A 13,892-nucleotide genomic window follows, 5' to 3' on the forward strand; every position below is an offset into this window, starting at 1 on the left:
ATCAGGGTCCTGAATAATAATAATAATACTGTAACATTAACACTTACAGTCATCTGAGCCGGTCAACAGATCTGAATAGTCTCCACTAGAAGAAGAAAATATATCTCTCAATACGCAGAACGCATCACTTGGTTTCTTTAAAAGTCTTTAAAGTGCTTGGACAAATAGCAAATTCTCTACATAATCCATTTTTTATTTTTTTTGTAGCTTCTAACATCATGTGATTTTAGTCAGTGGAAGGTCAGATTATGCTTGACAGCAATGCAATACTGCCCCCATGTGGACACAGGATCATGAAATAAGCAATTAAAATTACGTTTTCATCTGTTTTATTTTAAAATGTAGCATATATTGGAATATTCCTTAAATAGGAATTCCCTTATGTAGTGTAATTGCCTGAATGGCTGCATGAGAAATTCTACCCTATTACAGGGGCTACTCAGAAGACTCTAAAATGCAGTTTAAAGCGACACTAAACCTAAAGTCCATCTCTTCTCCATGTGCTGTGCGGTTTTATGTGATTTATTGTTCACTGGTATCAGCCATTACAGGTGGGGCAGTGATTGGCTCTAGGGTTCTCCAATAGAATTAGTGACAAAATCAGAAAAGTGCCTAACCCCCACCATCATTACTTTATGTCCCACATCATCCCCAGTGCTTGGAACCCCAAGAAACATTTACATCATAAGAATGAATGATATTGGCAGTTCTAATATTCTGCACTTTTATAAGCGGAGGACTTTTGGGTTAGTGGACCTTTAAATAAGTAAATGTACTCATGATAGTAAAATAATCTATCCACCTGTGATTTGGCCGGACTTCTACGTCAGAGTATAAGTCCTGGATGACAGGAATAAAGGATTGGTGCTGGTTACTAAAAGCCTTGATACCATCGCTGACCTGCAAGCTGGCCACGGGAACAAAACCATCTGTCAAAATAAACATAATGCAGGCAATTTAAAGAGAAACTCTAGCAGATACAGGAGATCCCACCACCCCGTAACCTCGCCCCTTCTTATAACAGAATTATTTTATTTTCCTTCATGCTTTCTTTATAGAAAATAATAATCAAGTTTCTTTCCAGTCTCTTGAATGTAGAAATCACTGCCTGCAGGCAATAGTTCTGGTAACTACATGTCCCATGATGCCTTGCCCAGGCAGGTGTGGCCAGATTATATCAGGTGCTATAGCTATGTATATAATTTAAAATTGTGAGCAGGATACTGGAGAAACATATATATAAGTCTAAGGCACAGGAGAGGCTACAGACTGTGCCCTGTGCAGCAGCATGCAGTATGTCACAAGCAGGAAAAAAAAAAAAATCAGCCCACTGCTGGGAGTGGCACCAATACGTAATTGACAATAGCTTTACAGCATATACAGTAACGAAGAAGAAGGCTGGAAAGGTTTAGTGACAACAGCAGAATACACAGGGCTGACTATGGTTGTTCCTCAGGCACATGGAAGGAGGTATTGCCATGACTTACAGTTTCCTTGGGTATGCCTGACCAGCCATTTTCCTGCAGGACAATCAGTGATCCGAATAACCTCAACATTGTCCCCTTTCTTCACGGGAAGTGAATATTTTTCAGGCTTGAAGTCCTCCATTATTATTGATGTGTATAATATCTTCTCCAGTCCTGAAATCTAATTTATAATCACAAGGGGCGCACAGGAGTCATTCGCAGAACATGATTATAGAAAATCAGAACTTATACATTAAATAAAAAGAATCTAGAATTATTCGATTTTGATACATTTAGAAATCACCTTGAATTTGTTTCTAAACGTTTGTTCGTTTTTGCCAATTTTCGCCTTCCATCGGAACGACTCGCCGGACGTGTCCAAATCAGCAGCGCTGGATGGGTACAAGATGAAAGGTCACGTTACAATGTAACAATTTCTAATCCCACAGAAAACCAATACTGCATCATGGGATATCTCATCCTTTAAGGGTATCAGAAGTCATAAAATAAATAAAAGATAACTCTAACTACACATTGAGGGGTCAGTCTATCACCAAGTGCAGCGCTGAAGTTATTAATCACCAGGGTGCACGGCATACGGCGCGGGCAAAATACGACGCTAAGACAAATTAATACAACGCTAAGTCAAATTGGCAGAAGAGTCGCACAGAATAAGCCACACCCGCATTTTACAACATTCGGACACGTTGGAAAATTTGGATGAGGCTTCATAAATATGGCATTTGACCCAAAAATCACATCTTTCACTGTACTTATTGCAGAAAACCAGCATAAATACATTGATAGGTCTGACCCATTGCGATCTCCGATGCCCAGACAAATTTCCATTTGGAGCTTCCATAAATTTTCTTCATATTTACAGATGGTATATATATATATATATATATATATATATATATATATATATATATATATATATAGTACAGAGTTGTGGTAAACATTGTGGTAGATTTACGAAGAAAAAAAAAAGAAAGAATTCTATGGAGATTGCACCCAAAAAAGTGGATTATATGATATGCACCAAATTCATCACGTGTTTTTGACAGGATCAAGAGTTGCACCTAAAAGGAGTCATCAAATGCGCCAAATTTATTAAAAACGTGACATTTCTTGGTGCAAAATAATGGTGGACATATATGCCAGCTATAAGGTGGCATAAGCAACATTGTGCATCTGATGGTGGCCAAACACATCAGATAGCTGTAGGGAGAGGGGAGTAATCTGCGGTCAGATCCCTCGGGGGACGGTCAGGAGACCTCCATTACAAATGAGATTTTGGGGGGTTTGACCAACTTTGGTCTCTTTGACGTGTCAAAGTTACCCAAGTGTCATTCCCGCTTATGACCCTCAATGGAGAAGTGGACTTGCTTTCTTGGTTGGTTCTTCTCCATTGGAAGGAGAGGAGAAGATCCAAGCGGCAACACCATCCAATATGCAATGCAATGTAGTATTGAAAACCTATGAGGAATCTCCCTTGTAGGTTCCTGTAATTCCCATGCAAGTCTGATCCATTGACGGTCAGAGCAGGGACCCCGCTGTTCTTTTGGTAGATGTGGTTTCCAGTTGCCGGACCATCAATCTGAACTTCCCTACAAAGTAGTCATTTTTGGGGACAATCCAATGAGCACAATGTATATTAGAGGGTATAGTACACATATATATATGTATATGTGGGGCAGCTCTGCCCTTTATAAGGATATATTACCTAGAATATCCTTCAGAGACAGAAGATCTAACACTGGGGTAGGAACTCATGGTGCTGGAGTCACTGAAAGAAATACAGGTTTACTTAGTGCAATGGTAGGCAAAGTAAAAAAAAAGAAAAACATATCCCATACGGCTATATCGATGCAAAAATAAAAACGTTTCGGTTTTTGAAGGGGTGGGGAGGAAAACCGGAACATGAAAATCCGAAAAATGGCTGTGGAGGGAGGTGTTAATCTGACATCAATGGGACCTGATAAATTCCGGATCATCAAATATTCAGAATTATCGGATAGTCACGGAAAGGGACTGTAAGAGCAGCTCCCTTTCTGGTAGACTCGAGCCGCCATCTGAATGGGCGACATGTAATACCGCATTTCCCCTGCAGATGGAAATGCCTGGCTGTCAGCAGTTTGCCGGGAGCCAGATCTGCGGCAATCAGATGATCACAAGGGCGGCTCCATTCTGAAAGGGGATGTCTCTGATGAGACCACTTTAATTGACAGTCTCTATTCAGTCCTCTGCTTGTAGTCTTGTGAAATTCGACATTATATTGCAGTTCTGTGGTGGACGCAAGTGCTGGATTATCAAAGTTTCCGGATTATCGGATGTTGTACTAAAATAATTTTAACGTTCTGTGCTTCTCCCCTTCGCAACACTACAAAAAGTACTCCCAAAAATCCCCCTGGGCTCTGCTACATCTAGTTTATTCTGTTTCACCTAATAACGGTAAAGAACTATCCTGCTTCCAAAATGGGGAAATAGTGAAAAACCCAAAAGTATTTATAGTGAAATGATGGGAGTGTTACCTGAGATGATTATTATCGGCAGAGACCTTCATAAGAAGAAATAGAAAAGATTAGTTTTACAGACACAACACAGATAGAATTTTTATAAGAATTTCAGATTCTGGCCTTTGAGCATTTCCAGAATGTGGACGGACGGGACGACCTGGTGCGAAAGAAAATGTCAAGAGGAACAGACAGGTTTATATAAAGCTTGGGGGGGGAGGGGATTCTACGAGTTCTAGACGTGAAATGCCGTTTGTATTCAGGTATTCCTTAACGTTTTCAGGACCAAGGGTCGTAAAGGGAGTGTTTAGTTTAGAAAACCCCTTTCCATACACACTATACGGGAATTGTGAGTTAATAGAGGGGGGTCCCCTGTTTAGGATCCTTATCTCTTGGGCAGAGTGGAGAGCGGTTACATAGAGCATCTCCCTCTCTGGAGGACCTGTCCTGTATTACACAGACAACACATTGATATGAATTCACCCTGTGTAATACTTCATTTCTCCTGAGGTGGCACTGCAGGGAAACAGAACACTTACTGCCAGGTTTCCCCAGCGATCACAGCTGATCGCTGGGTGTCCCAGCCCGGGGACATATTGTGATGTGCGTAATGTCGAGGGATCCTTCTAACAAGTAGAGATTGTCCAAAGCGAAGAACATCTTTAATGCGTTTTGGAATTTTTTATTATTTCATAGTCTACAAAATCGTTTCGTTTTTTTTGCTGCTAGGCATATAGGCTTTAATTATGGCATCATGATGGAACCACTATGTTTTTGATTTGTTAGTATTATATAGGGAAAATGGGCAAAAGTAAAAAAAACAACAACAAAAAAAAAAGCTTTCCTTGGTTCTTTACCCTTCGGCTCTAATGTAGTTGGTATAACAAATGAAATTTACTACATTAAAAAAAATCTTCTAATTCTCCTGAGTATAATGATTAAATATATTGATTAAAACTCTCTTACCATTTTGTGTATACAGTTCCTATGCAAGCCTATGTGTCTCCATGGTTACAGACTACAAACAAACCCTGTGTAGTCTGATCCAGCCGTCATGTTTTACTCTCTTCCATCTGTTCCGTACTTCTTGTAACCTACCGAATGTAGATAATCAAAAAGAAGATGACAGATTGAAGGGAATAAGCTACACAGGGTTTGTTTGTAGTCTATAACCATGGAGACACATGGGTCTGTGTAGGAGCTGTGTACACAAAACAGTAGCAGATTTGTAATCAAGATGATTAGTTGCTTTATTATTTTAGATGCATTGGAACAATGAAAAAAAGGAAACTGGTTGCAAAAGTGGACAAACCCTTTAAGAAACTATTTTTCCCATTTATTATGGTCTCCTACAAAAGCTAGATGAATACCACCAATGGCGGCCACATTATGCACTCTCATATTGCTCTGCAGGTACGTCAGACACTGAGCCTGTACATGGACACACAGAGTGCAAATGGGCCTATATTATGAATACCCGGTAATAGGCACTCTGTGTACTGTGAGACCCCATATGCCCCCCTCAATGCCGTACATAGAAGAAAGGGGGCCAATAGAAAAAATAAAAACGCGCCTCTTATTATGGTGCGGAGTTTTGCCACCGGGGCCTGGAGGTTTTTTTCCCCTCTCCGCTCATTCTATGACCCTTGGGCCAATTTCCCACCTCCCCTAAATGCTGTGTTTTTAGGGTAATATGGCATCAGATGGTACATGACACAATTTTTTTTTTAACATATAATATAAATAATTTAATGACATGTTACATTGTGCAATACTCCTCACCCCAGCGGGTCACCTCACCTCATAGGTACATTCTCCTTCAATCTCTGGCATGTTTACAGGGTCTATAATAAAAATATAATTCATTATAAAATCAACAATGACCAGGAAGATCATAATTGTTTTATAGGAAACAAGACAACAGGTCAATAGTGAGAACCACCTGGTGTATTACATCATCATTGGGTAGAAAGAGGTCACCGCCCTGGTGGCTTCCATACCAATAGAATCTATGCTTCTATCTTCTCCACATTTATTAGAGCCTCAACGTGAACTCCTATATCTCCCCATCTGCCGAGAAATCCCACCAGAAAGTCCACATTTAGCATTTCAGTTCATATCTACGAAGAACTTGCAACTGAAGTCAAGTGGCCCCGACCACAGCGCCAAGAATCTTATAATGACCCCAGAAAGACCTTACGTAGGCCCAGCTCAGCCTGGCGCCATAGCCCTGGAGACCCGATCCATCAATCAAGGGAAGGGGATGATCATTCTAAGGACCTGGTCTCCCTTTTGTCCTCTAAGTAGCTCTAGGATATCTTGTCCCCAGATCGGGAGTTGGGGGTCATGAATTATCACCTGTAGAAGGACTCAAGGACCCGGGTTATGGGCCCCATGTCCATGTATTGACCTTCAGCTTCCAGCAACAATTTGTATTTGAGGAGGTCAATTATTCTTAAGTATGCAACAAGTATTCCAGAGTCTAGAACACTAAACTTCCAAAAATCTGGTAAAATCAGAAGTCCAAAATTCTGTGTTAAATAATTTATTATATCTTTATAGGGGATAGATCTCTCTTCTGATACAAAGCTCCAAATCCTCTTCTTCCCCTGATAGATTAGAGCAGGTTATAATAGCTAGTTTGTTTTCTACCAATATGTATCCTAAGCATACAATGAACGATCAAGACGTAATTATATCATCAAGAAAACCAAAAATATGTCTAAACCAAAAAAATACAAAAGTATTCCAATAGTATAGAAAAATATAAATCTTTATTATCCCATACTATTGGAATACTTTTGTATTTTTTGGGTTTAGACATATTTTTGGTTTTCTAGAATAGCTGGTTTGGCATAGGGCACATTTGGATATTTGATAAGACAATCCCTTTAACCCCTTTCCAAACTCATAGATGGGAGGAGAGGGGAGTATGAAGCATGGTCCTTGGCTCCATACGCCGCAGGTGTCAGCTGTATATTATAGCGGACACCTCCTGCTAAGGACTGGGATCGGCGTTAACTCCAATCTTAACCGTTTAGACCAGGGGTCTCAAACTCGGCCGGGTAAGTGGGCCGCATATAGAAAAAATGGGAAGTTGACGGGCCGCATTACTTTCAAATTTGATACAATACAAAATTATTGTTAATCAATTAGTTATTTGAAGTACTATAACACTATATTACTAGAATAATAATACTGCATTACTATAATAATAGCGCTAGGTTTAAAATTTGAGATATTTCTCCTTGTGTTTATTTCAACAATCCAGCTTTCCAGTTTAAGTGTCGCTAAATGCAGTCCGGCGGCTCAGTTAGCACACATGTCAAGATTGGGCAGATAAGGCCACAGTGCCCTCTGTAGATAAGGCCACAGTGCCCTCTGTAGATAAGGCCACAGTGCCCTCTGTAGATAAGGCCACAGTGCCCTCTGTAGATAAGGCCACAGTGCCCTCTGTAGATAAGGCCACAGTGCCCTCTGTAGATAATGCAACACACCCCTAGATAATGCCAGTGTCCTCTTCAGATACTGTCACACACCCACTTGTAGATAACGCCACAGTGCCCTCTGTAGAGGCTGCCACAGTGCCCTCTGTAGAGGCTGCCACAGTGCCCTCTGTAGAGGCTGCCACAGTGCCCTCTGTAGAGGCTGCCACAGTGCCCTCTGTAGAGGCTGCCACAGTGCCCTCTGTAGAGGCTGCCACAGTGCCCTCTGTAGAGGCTGCCACAGTGCCCTCTGTAGAGGCTGCCACAGTGCCCTCTGTAGAGGCTGCCACAGTGCCCTCTGTAGAGGCTGCCACAGTGCCCTCTGTAGAGGCTGCCACAGTGCCCTCTGTAGAGGCTGCCACAGTGCCCTCTGTAGAGGCTGCCACAGTGCCCTCTGTAGAGGCTGCCACAGTGCCCTCTGTAGAGGCTGCCACAGTGCCCTCTGTAGAGGCTGCCCCAGTGATGTCAGGGGCTTGCCCAGAGCTGGAGTCCCAGGCAGATCACTAATAGGCTCTTCCTGGGACTCCAGCTGTGCTCCTGACATCACTGGGACTCCTGCTCTGGGGAAGCCCCTGACATCATTGTCGATGTATGGACAGCAATGTCAGAGGCTTCCCCAGAGTCCCGGAGCAGAGCCGATAACAGCGCTCTGCCTGGGACTCCGCTCTGGGGAAGACCCTGACACACTGTCCATATATGGGCAGCGATGTCAGGGAATTCCACAGAGTCCCGGAGTAGAGCCGACACCAGCGCTCTGCTCGGGACTCCGGCTCTGGGGAAGCCCTGTTCATATGTGGACAGCGATGTCAGGGAATTCCACAGAGTCCAGGAGCAGAGCCAACACCAGCGCTCTGCTCCGCTCTGGGCAAGACCCTGACACACTGTCCATATATGTGCAGCGATGTCAGGGAATTCCACAGAGTCCCGGAGCAGAGCCGACACAAGCGCTCTGCTCGGGACTCCGGCTCTGGGGAAGCCCCAGACATCGCTGTTCATATGTGGACAGCGATGTCAGGGAATTCCAGAGTCTCGGAGCAGACCCCTGGTTTAGACACTGCAGTCAATAGCGACCGCGGCATCTAAGCCATTAGAGTGCGGCCCACAGGTCTGCCACGTTGGGGCTCCTATTACATTTTGCCAGGGGTAGGGCTTAATAGGATGCTTCATGCGCAATAAACTGCAATACGCATGTTCAAGCTCCCTGGTGAGACAAAAAAAAAACCCCAACAAAATATAAAGAAGAAAAAGATTTAAAAGTGAAATAAAAGTTTTTAAAAATAAAAGAAAAAAATTAGTAAAAAATAAAAAGAAAAAAACTAAAAAAATTTTTGGGGTCCTAAACTAAAGTAAACAAAAAATAAAATAAACATAATTGGTATTGCTGTGTCCGTAAAAGTTTGAACTATTACAATTAATTTATTCACTATTACAATTTATTCAGCACAATGAACGCTATACATTTTTGAAAAACAGCCACAATTGATATTTTTTGGGTCAGCTCGCCTCCCCCAAAAAAAAATTGAATAAAAAGAGATGAAAATGTCACACCTACCCCAAAATGGTACCAATAAAAATTACAGCCTGCCCCACAAAAAAAAAGTCCATACACACCGCTCCATCGACAGAAAATGTTTAAAAAAAAGTTACGAATATAGGGCACAACATTTTATTTTTGCAATATAATAATAGTAACAATATACATTTAGTAGCGCTGTAATCGTATTGACCCGCAGAAAGTTATTTTTAGCGCAGGGTCAACGCCCTAAAAATAAAAGCCCTCCAAAAATATGGGGGAATGGCTGCAGAATTATTTTTTTTTTAAAGTTTACCATTACATTATATGGTACATTAAACGGTGCCATTAAAAAAAAATCTAAATTAAATAGTGATAAAATGGCCTTTATGTTCGGTACCGTACACCACGGGCAGCTGCTTTCAAGTACATCACAAGCGCTAATATTTAATATGGGATGATACATGGACAGTGCCGCCATATTCGTAGTACCATACACAGAATCCTACAGCGACATGATACTGATACTTTGTTATGTAAACACAAACTGCAGGTTGTTACATTGTATCAATGTCTTCCACTTACTGATATCCTCGGTGTTATAAACATTATCACTATATACCGACTCCGCGAGCTTCAGAATGTCCTCGTAACACAACATCTCATCCGTCTCCTTCAGGCTGGAATAGAAAACATTTCTTAATATACACGGGAGCCCCGGAGGCGGCAGGACTTCACTTCTTAGAAGGTGAGAACAGCAGAAGGTCACTTCTCGGGGGACTTTAGTGGTACAATTATTGTACAGTTATTACACATTACTTTTATTATGAACCATAAAATACCCTTAAAGGGGTTGTCGACTTTGAACAAATCCTTTAATGTAAGCTGGGTTGGCCTGGCACACCAGAGTAAAAGGGAATTCTCCGGTGGGCCCAGGCTCCAACACAAATATGGGCCCCAAAGGTCAGCAGAAGACAACCCAATTTGAAGGGTTCTTTGGAGCCAATCACTTGTCATGAGGGTCTATTTCTTATGGGATGATTCACAAATAACATATAAGACCTTATTGATGATATATCCGGTGTGTACAATGATAGCAGCAAAGGTTACAGGGCATTTATAGGGGACGGGCACATGTTCTGTATAGATGGGGAAGAGGGTGGGTAGTCCGAATCATCTCCTCTGAAGGTATCATGACACTTCCATGCACACGACCGTAGAATTAGTCGTAATTACGGTCTGTAATTTCGGATCCATTCACTTCTATTACCCACGGACGCCTTCCCGTATTTACAGGAAGGTGTCCGTGGCGTAGAAAGGCTCCGCAAAATAAAGGACATGTCCTTTTTTTGCTTTTAGGGACCATGATCCTATACTTTGTAATGGCAGCACAGCCCGCAAATACGGGTGGCTGTCCGCGGTCGGCCGTGCCCGTAATCGGACCGTGATTATGGGCACGGTCGTGTGCAGGGGGCCTTAGGGATTTCCAGTCTCGTATAAATGAAGTGTAGTTATCATTGTATAATGAACAGCTCTGCAACTATCTAATATTTTTTGCATTTACTTCATAATTTCCAAGATTTCTGCTTACGGTCAGTGAATGAAAATGCTTACGGTTTAAATACTGCTGCTCACACAGATGAAGGGGTTGCAGTAAATGTAGAATTGATGCTAGTGTATAGAAGAGCTATCAACCTGCAGTCTGTGACCGAGGAGAGAAATAAAAGGGATTGTCCAGGATTAAGAAAACTTCTAGAAATAGCGCCACACCTGTCCATGGGTTGCGTCTGGTATTGCAGCTCATCCCCATTCATTCCAAAGTAGCTAAGCTGCAATACCAGACACAACCTGTGGACAAGAGTGGCACTGTATTTGGAAGAAAGAAGCCATGTTTTTCTAATCCTGTACAACCCCTTTAATGCTGTGTTTAGTTCACAGAGAAATCTATAAACATAGACAGTACACTGTAACAATCCCATCAGCGGTGTGATCAGGACCAGGTCAGGAGGATCTTTTCACCTCTGAAGGACAGGAAAGACGTGTGTATTGCTGCTGTGTTTAGCGCACAGAATATTGCCGGAGCTGCTACATTGTAACAAACTCATCACCTGCAAGTCAGAACCTGCCTCTGAAAGTAAAAAAGAATGATTCCATTCACTGACAGCAAGTGGAGATTTGTAAAAGGAATAGAAACATAATATGTGTTAGAAAGTTGCAGAACTTTTCATTCTACAGTGAATAAACTTTAGGAATGTAAAGCTGGATATTGCCTTTCATTTCGATGACTTGCCGGTTACTGTACCTGGAGGCCCCTGGTGCCGGATTCACAGTCGTCGGCGTCTCTGTAGAGCAACAGACAAATAGATTATTGCTGAAGTTCCAGATTATCGACACAGAAATATTGTATGAGGTGACAATTCTGCATTAAAGCTTCATAATGATATAAAATGTGACCAGAAGAGGGAACGGATCCGGTCACAACGTCGTCTAGGCTTCTCCTACGACAAAGAAACAGCAAGATGACCAGGAGGTTGATAATGGGCGGGACTGTGACAACCTCAACTACGTTTATATATAGGATATATTTAGATAGAATTAGAAAGGAGATAGAGGACAATTCCTTGACGTTTCCTGGTCCATGTAGCTGCTGAGCAGAGGTTTCCAAATTTTGTCATTTAAAAGAAGCGTAATTGGCCCCAAGGTAAAATCTGTAGCAGGGCCCCTATTTACATATGTGGTTATTAACATTGGTGTGGCAAAAGGGGTTTTAGGCACCAGGGTCCGTGTGTGACTGCTTCATCTGCACCCCTTATTGCTACGACCCTGGGAGTCCTCAATTTAAATGGATTTTTTTTCAGATTTATGTAAATAAAGCTTAGTAATTGTAAAGTTATAAATAAAGCTTAGTTATTGTAAAGTTATAAATAAAGCTTAGCTTAGTTACAGCAAGGCAAGCGTAATCTCGTTTGAAATGACAGGTTACATCGTGATCTCGCGAGATTACCCTTGCCTTGCAGCAAATATCACTGAGACGGTACACAAGTGTCAGGATTCGGAATACACATCCCGTCCTGGCTGGAGGTGATGTATATTCATTGTCAGGACACTTGAGTAACGTTACTGTGTGTATGTGGCTGCACATAGTGATATAGCGTCATACACTTCTCTCCACAACGCCCACTTGGTCATATAGTAAAACACGCCCAGTTGTCCATTAAGAAACTCATTAGCATAAAGCTAAAATAGGTCATAACTCCGTCAAAAATGATCGTTTTTCTAAATAAAAAACCACTGCTGTTCTCTACATTACAACGCCGATCACATCATGTACAATATAGGCCACTTATAATGTGGTGACAGCCTCTAAGTGAAAGTTCAGGCGATTTCTAATGTACTTGTCTCAAGATCTCTGTTAGCTGTTAGTGAATGGGAATCTTGAGGCTGAAAACCGATCATGATCACTTCCTACTGACGCAGGAGATTGCTGGTTGCAAGAGACAAATGATACACTGTAACAAGCCCAGGGTCAGGTGGTGATGTTTCCATTCCCTGACAGCAATAAACCCCCTTATTTCCTGTAGAACAAGTTTAATTTAAACAATATGCAGCAATGACCGACAAGCAGGAATATTGAAATGGTTTAGAACAATGATCTCCAACCTGCGGGTTTCCGGCTGTTCAATCACAACCACTGGGTTGTAGATAATGCTAAGTTGGGTGCGTCACAATAAGTCCCAGGGACGGTTTTTACATCTGAGATATTTTTAGGACAAACTCCTTACACCCAGAAACAAAAGTTAAAATACGTATGGAAAATAAACGGGCAGCGAGTTTCCAATATGGCCGCACAGAACGTACCACGGTCCATGTCGTCCACTTCATAGACATTACAGTCCCTTTCTGTTGACTCCTTAAGACTGAAAGCCTCGTCATATAACTCGTCTTCATTGGAGGTCGGGCTGGAATAAAATACAGGGGACAAGGTCAGTCAACAGCAATTCTAGGAATGTATTCACTGGCCGAGGGGCAAATAAACCTCAGGGCTCTATTATCTTTACATGGGCCACGTAACAATCTATGGACAATGTGTTATATCAGCCGTGTCCTGTAACTACAAGACATACATGTTGTATGATCAGGGCCGGAATATAGGAAGGAAAGAAGGGGCAAGTGCCCCCAGGGGCTCCACCATCAAGGGGCCTCCACCTACAGCCTCAGGAGGATCCACATCAGACCAGTCTCGGAGGCTCGGCTATGACCTGAGCACTTTTACCTGGTGTTTTATCGCGCGGTTACTCAGGCAGTGCACAGTGGTATTATTAGGGCACTGTACTGCTCTTTCATTAAGGCACTATACAGCTCTATTATATGGGTAATGTGGCACTACATGGGCACTGTATGGCAGTATTATTTGAACACTGCATGGCACTGTACTGCACTTTCCCCTAGGCACTATACAGCTCTATTATATGGGTAATGTGGCACTACATGGGCACTGTATGGCAGTATTATTTGAACACTGCATGGCACTGTACTGCACTTTCCCCTAGGCACTATACAGCTCTATTATATGGGTAATGTGGCACTACATGGGCACTGTATGGCAGTATTATTTGAACACTGCATGGCACTGTACTGCACTTTCCCCTAGGCACTATACAGCTCTATTATATGGGTAATGTGGCACTACATGGGCACTGTATGGCAGTATTATTTAGATACTATATGGCACTGTGCTGCACTTTCCCCTAGGCACTATACAGCTCTATTATATGGGTAACGTGGCACTACATGGGCACTGTATGGCAGTATTATTCGGTTTTTGTGCACTATATGATAGTTTTTTTTTATATTCTTTTCATCTATCGCCTACTGTTTCTGCCTCCTTGTCCTTCCTGCCAAAACAAGGATG

At 42.2% G+C, this 13,892-nt stretch overlaps 1 protein-coding gene across 1 annotated transcript in view; it reads right to left on the bottom strand.

Annotated features, from left to right (window-relative positions):
* The window catches only part of FYB2 (FYN binding protein 2), a 174,536-nt gene that overhangs the window by 15,756 nt on the left and 144,888 nt on the right, over positions 1–13,892 (bottom strand). The window contains exons 8-17 of the mRNA XM_075832055.1: positions 12,839–12,939; positions 11,283–11,322; positions 9,566–9,660; positions 5,783–5,826; positions 4,001–4,026; positions 3,193–3,255; positions 1,771–1,858; positions 1,488–1,647; positions 803–929; positions 48–85 (exon numbers count right to left, since the gene is read on the bottom strand). Of these exons, the coding sequence (XP_075688170.1) occupies positions 48–85; positions 803–929; positions 1,488–1,647; positions 1,771–1,858; positions 3,193–3,255; positions 4,001–4,026; positions 5,783–5,826; positions 9,566–9,660; positions 11,283–11,322; positions 12,839–12,939 (782 nt within the window). The remainder of the gene's footprint in view (positions 1–47; positions 86–802; positions 930–1,487; positions 1,648–1,770; positions 1,859–3,192; positions 3,256–4,000; positions 4,027–5,782; positions 5,827–9,565; positions 9,661–11,282; positions 11,323–12,838; positions 12,940–13,892) is intronic.

The sequence above is a fragment of the Rhinoderma darwinii genome, chromosome 7 (assembly GCF_050947455.1).
Source record: "Rhinoderma darwinii isolate aRhiDar2 chromosome 7, aRhiDar2.hap1, whole genome shotgun sequence".
Taxonomy (NCBI): Eukaryota; Metazoa; Chordata; class Amphibia; order Anura; family Rhinodermatidae; genus Rhinoderma; species Rhinoderma darwinii.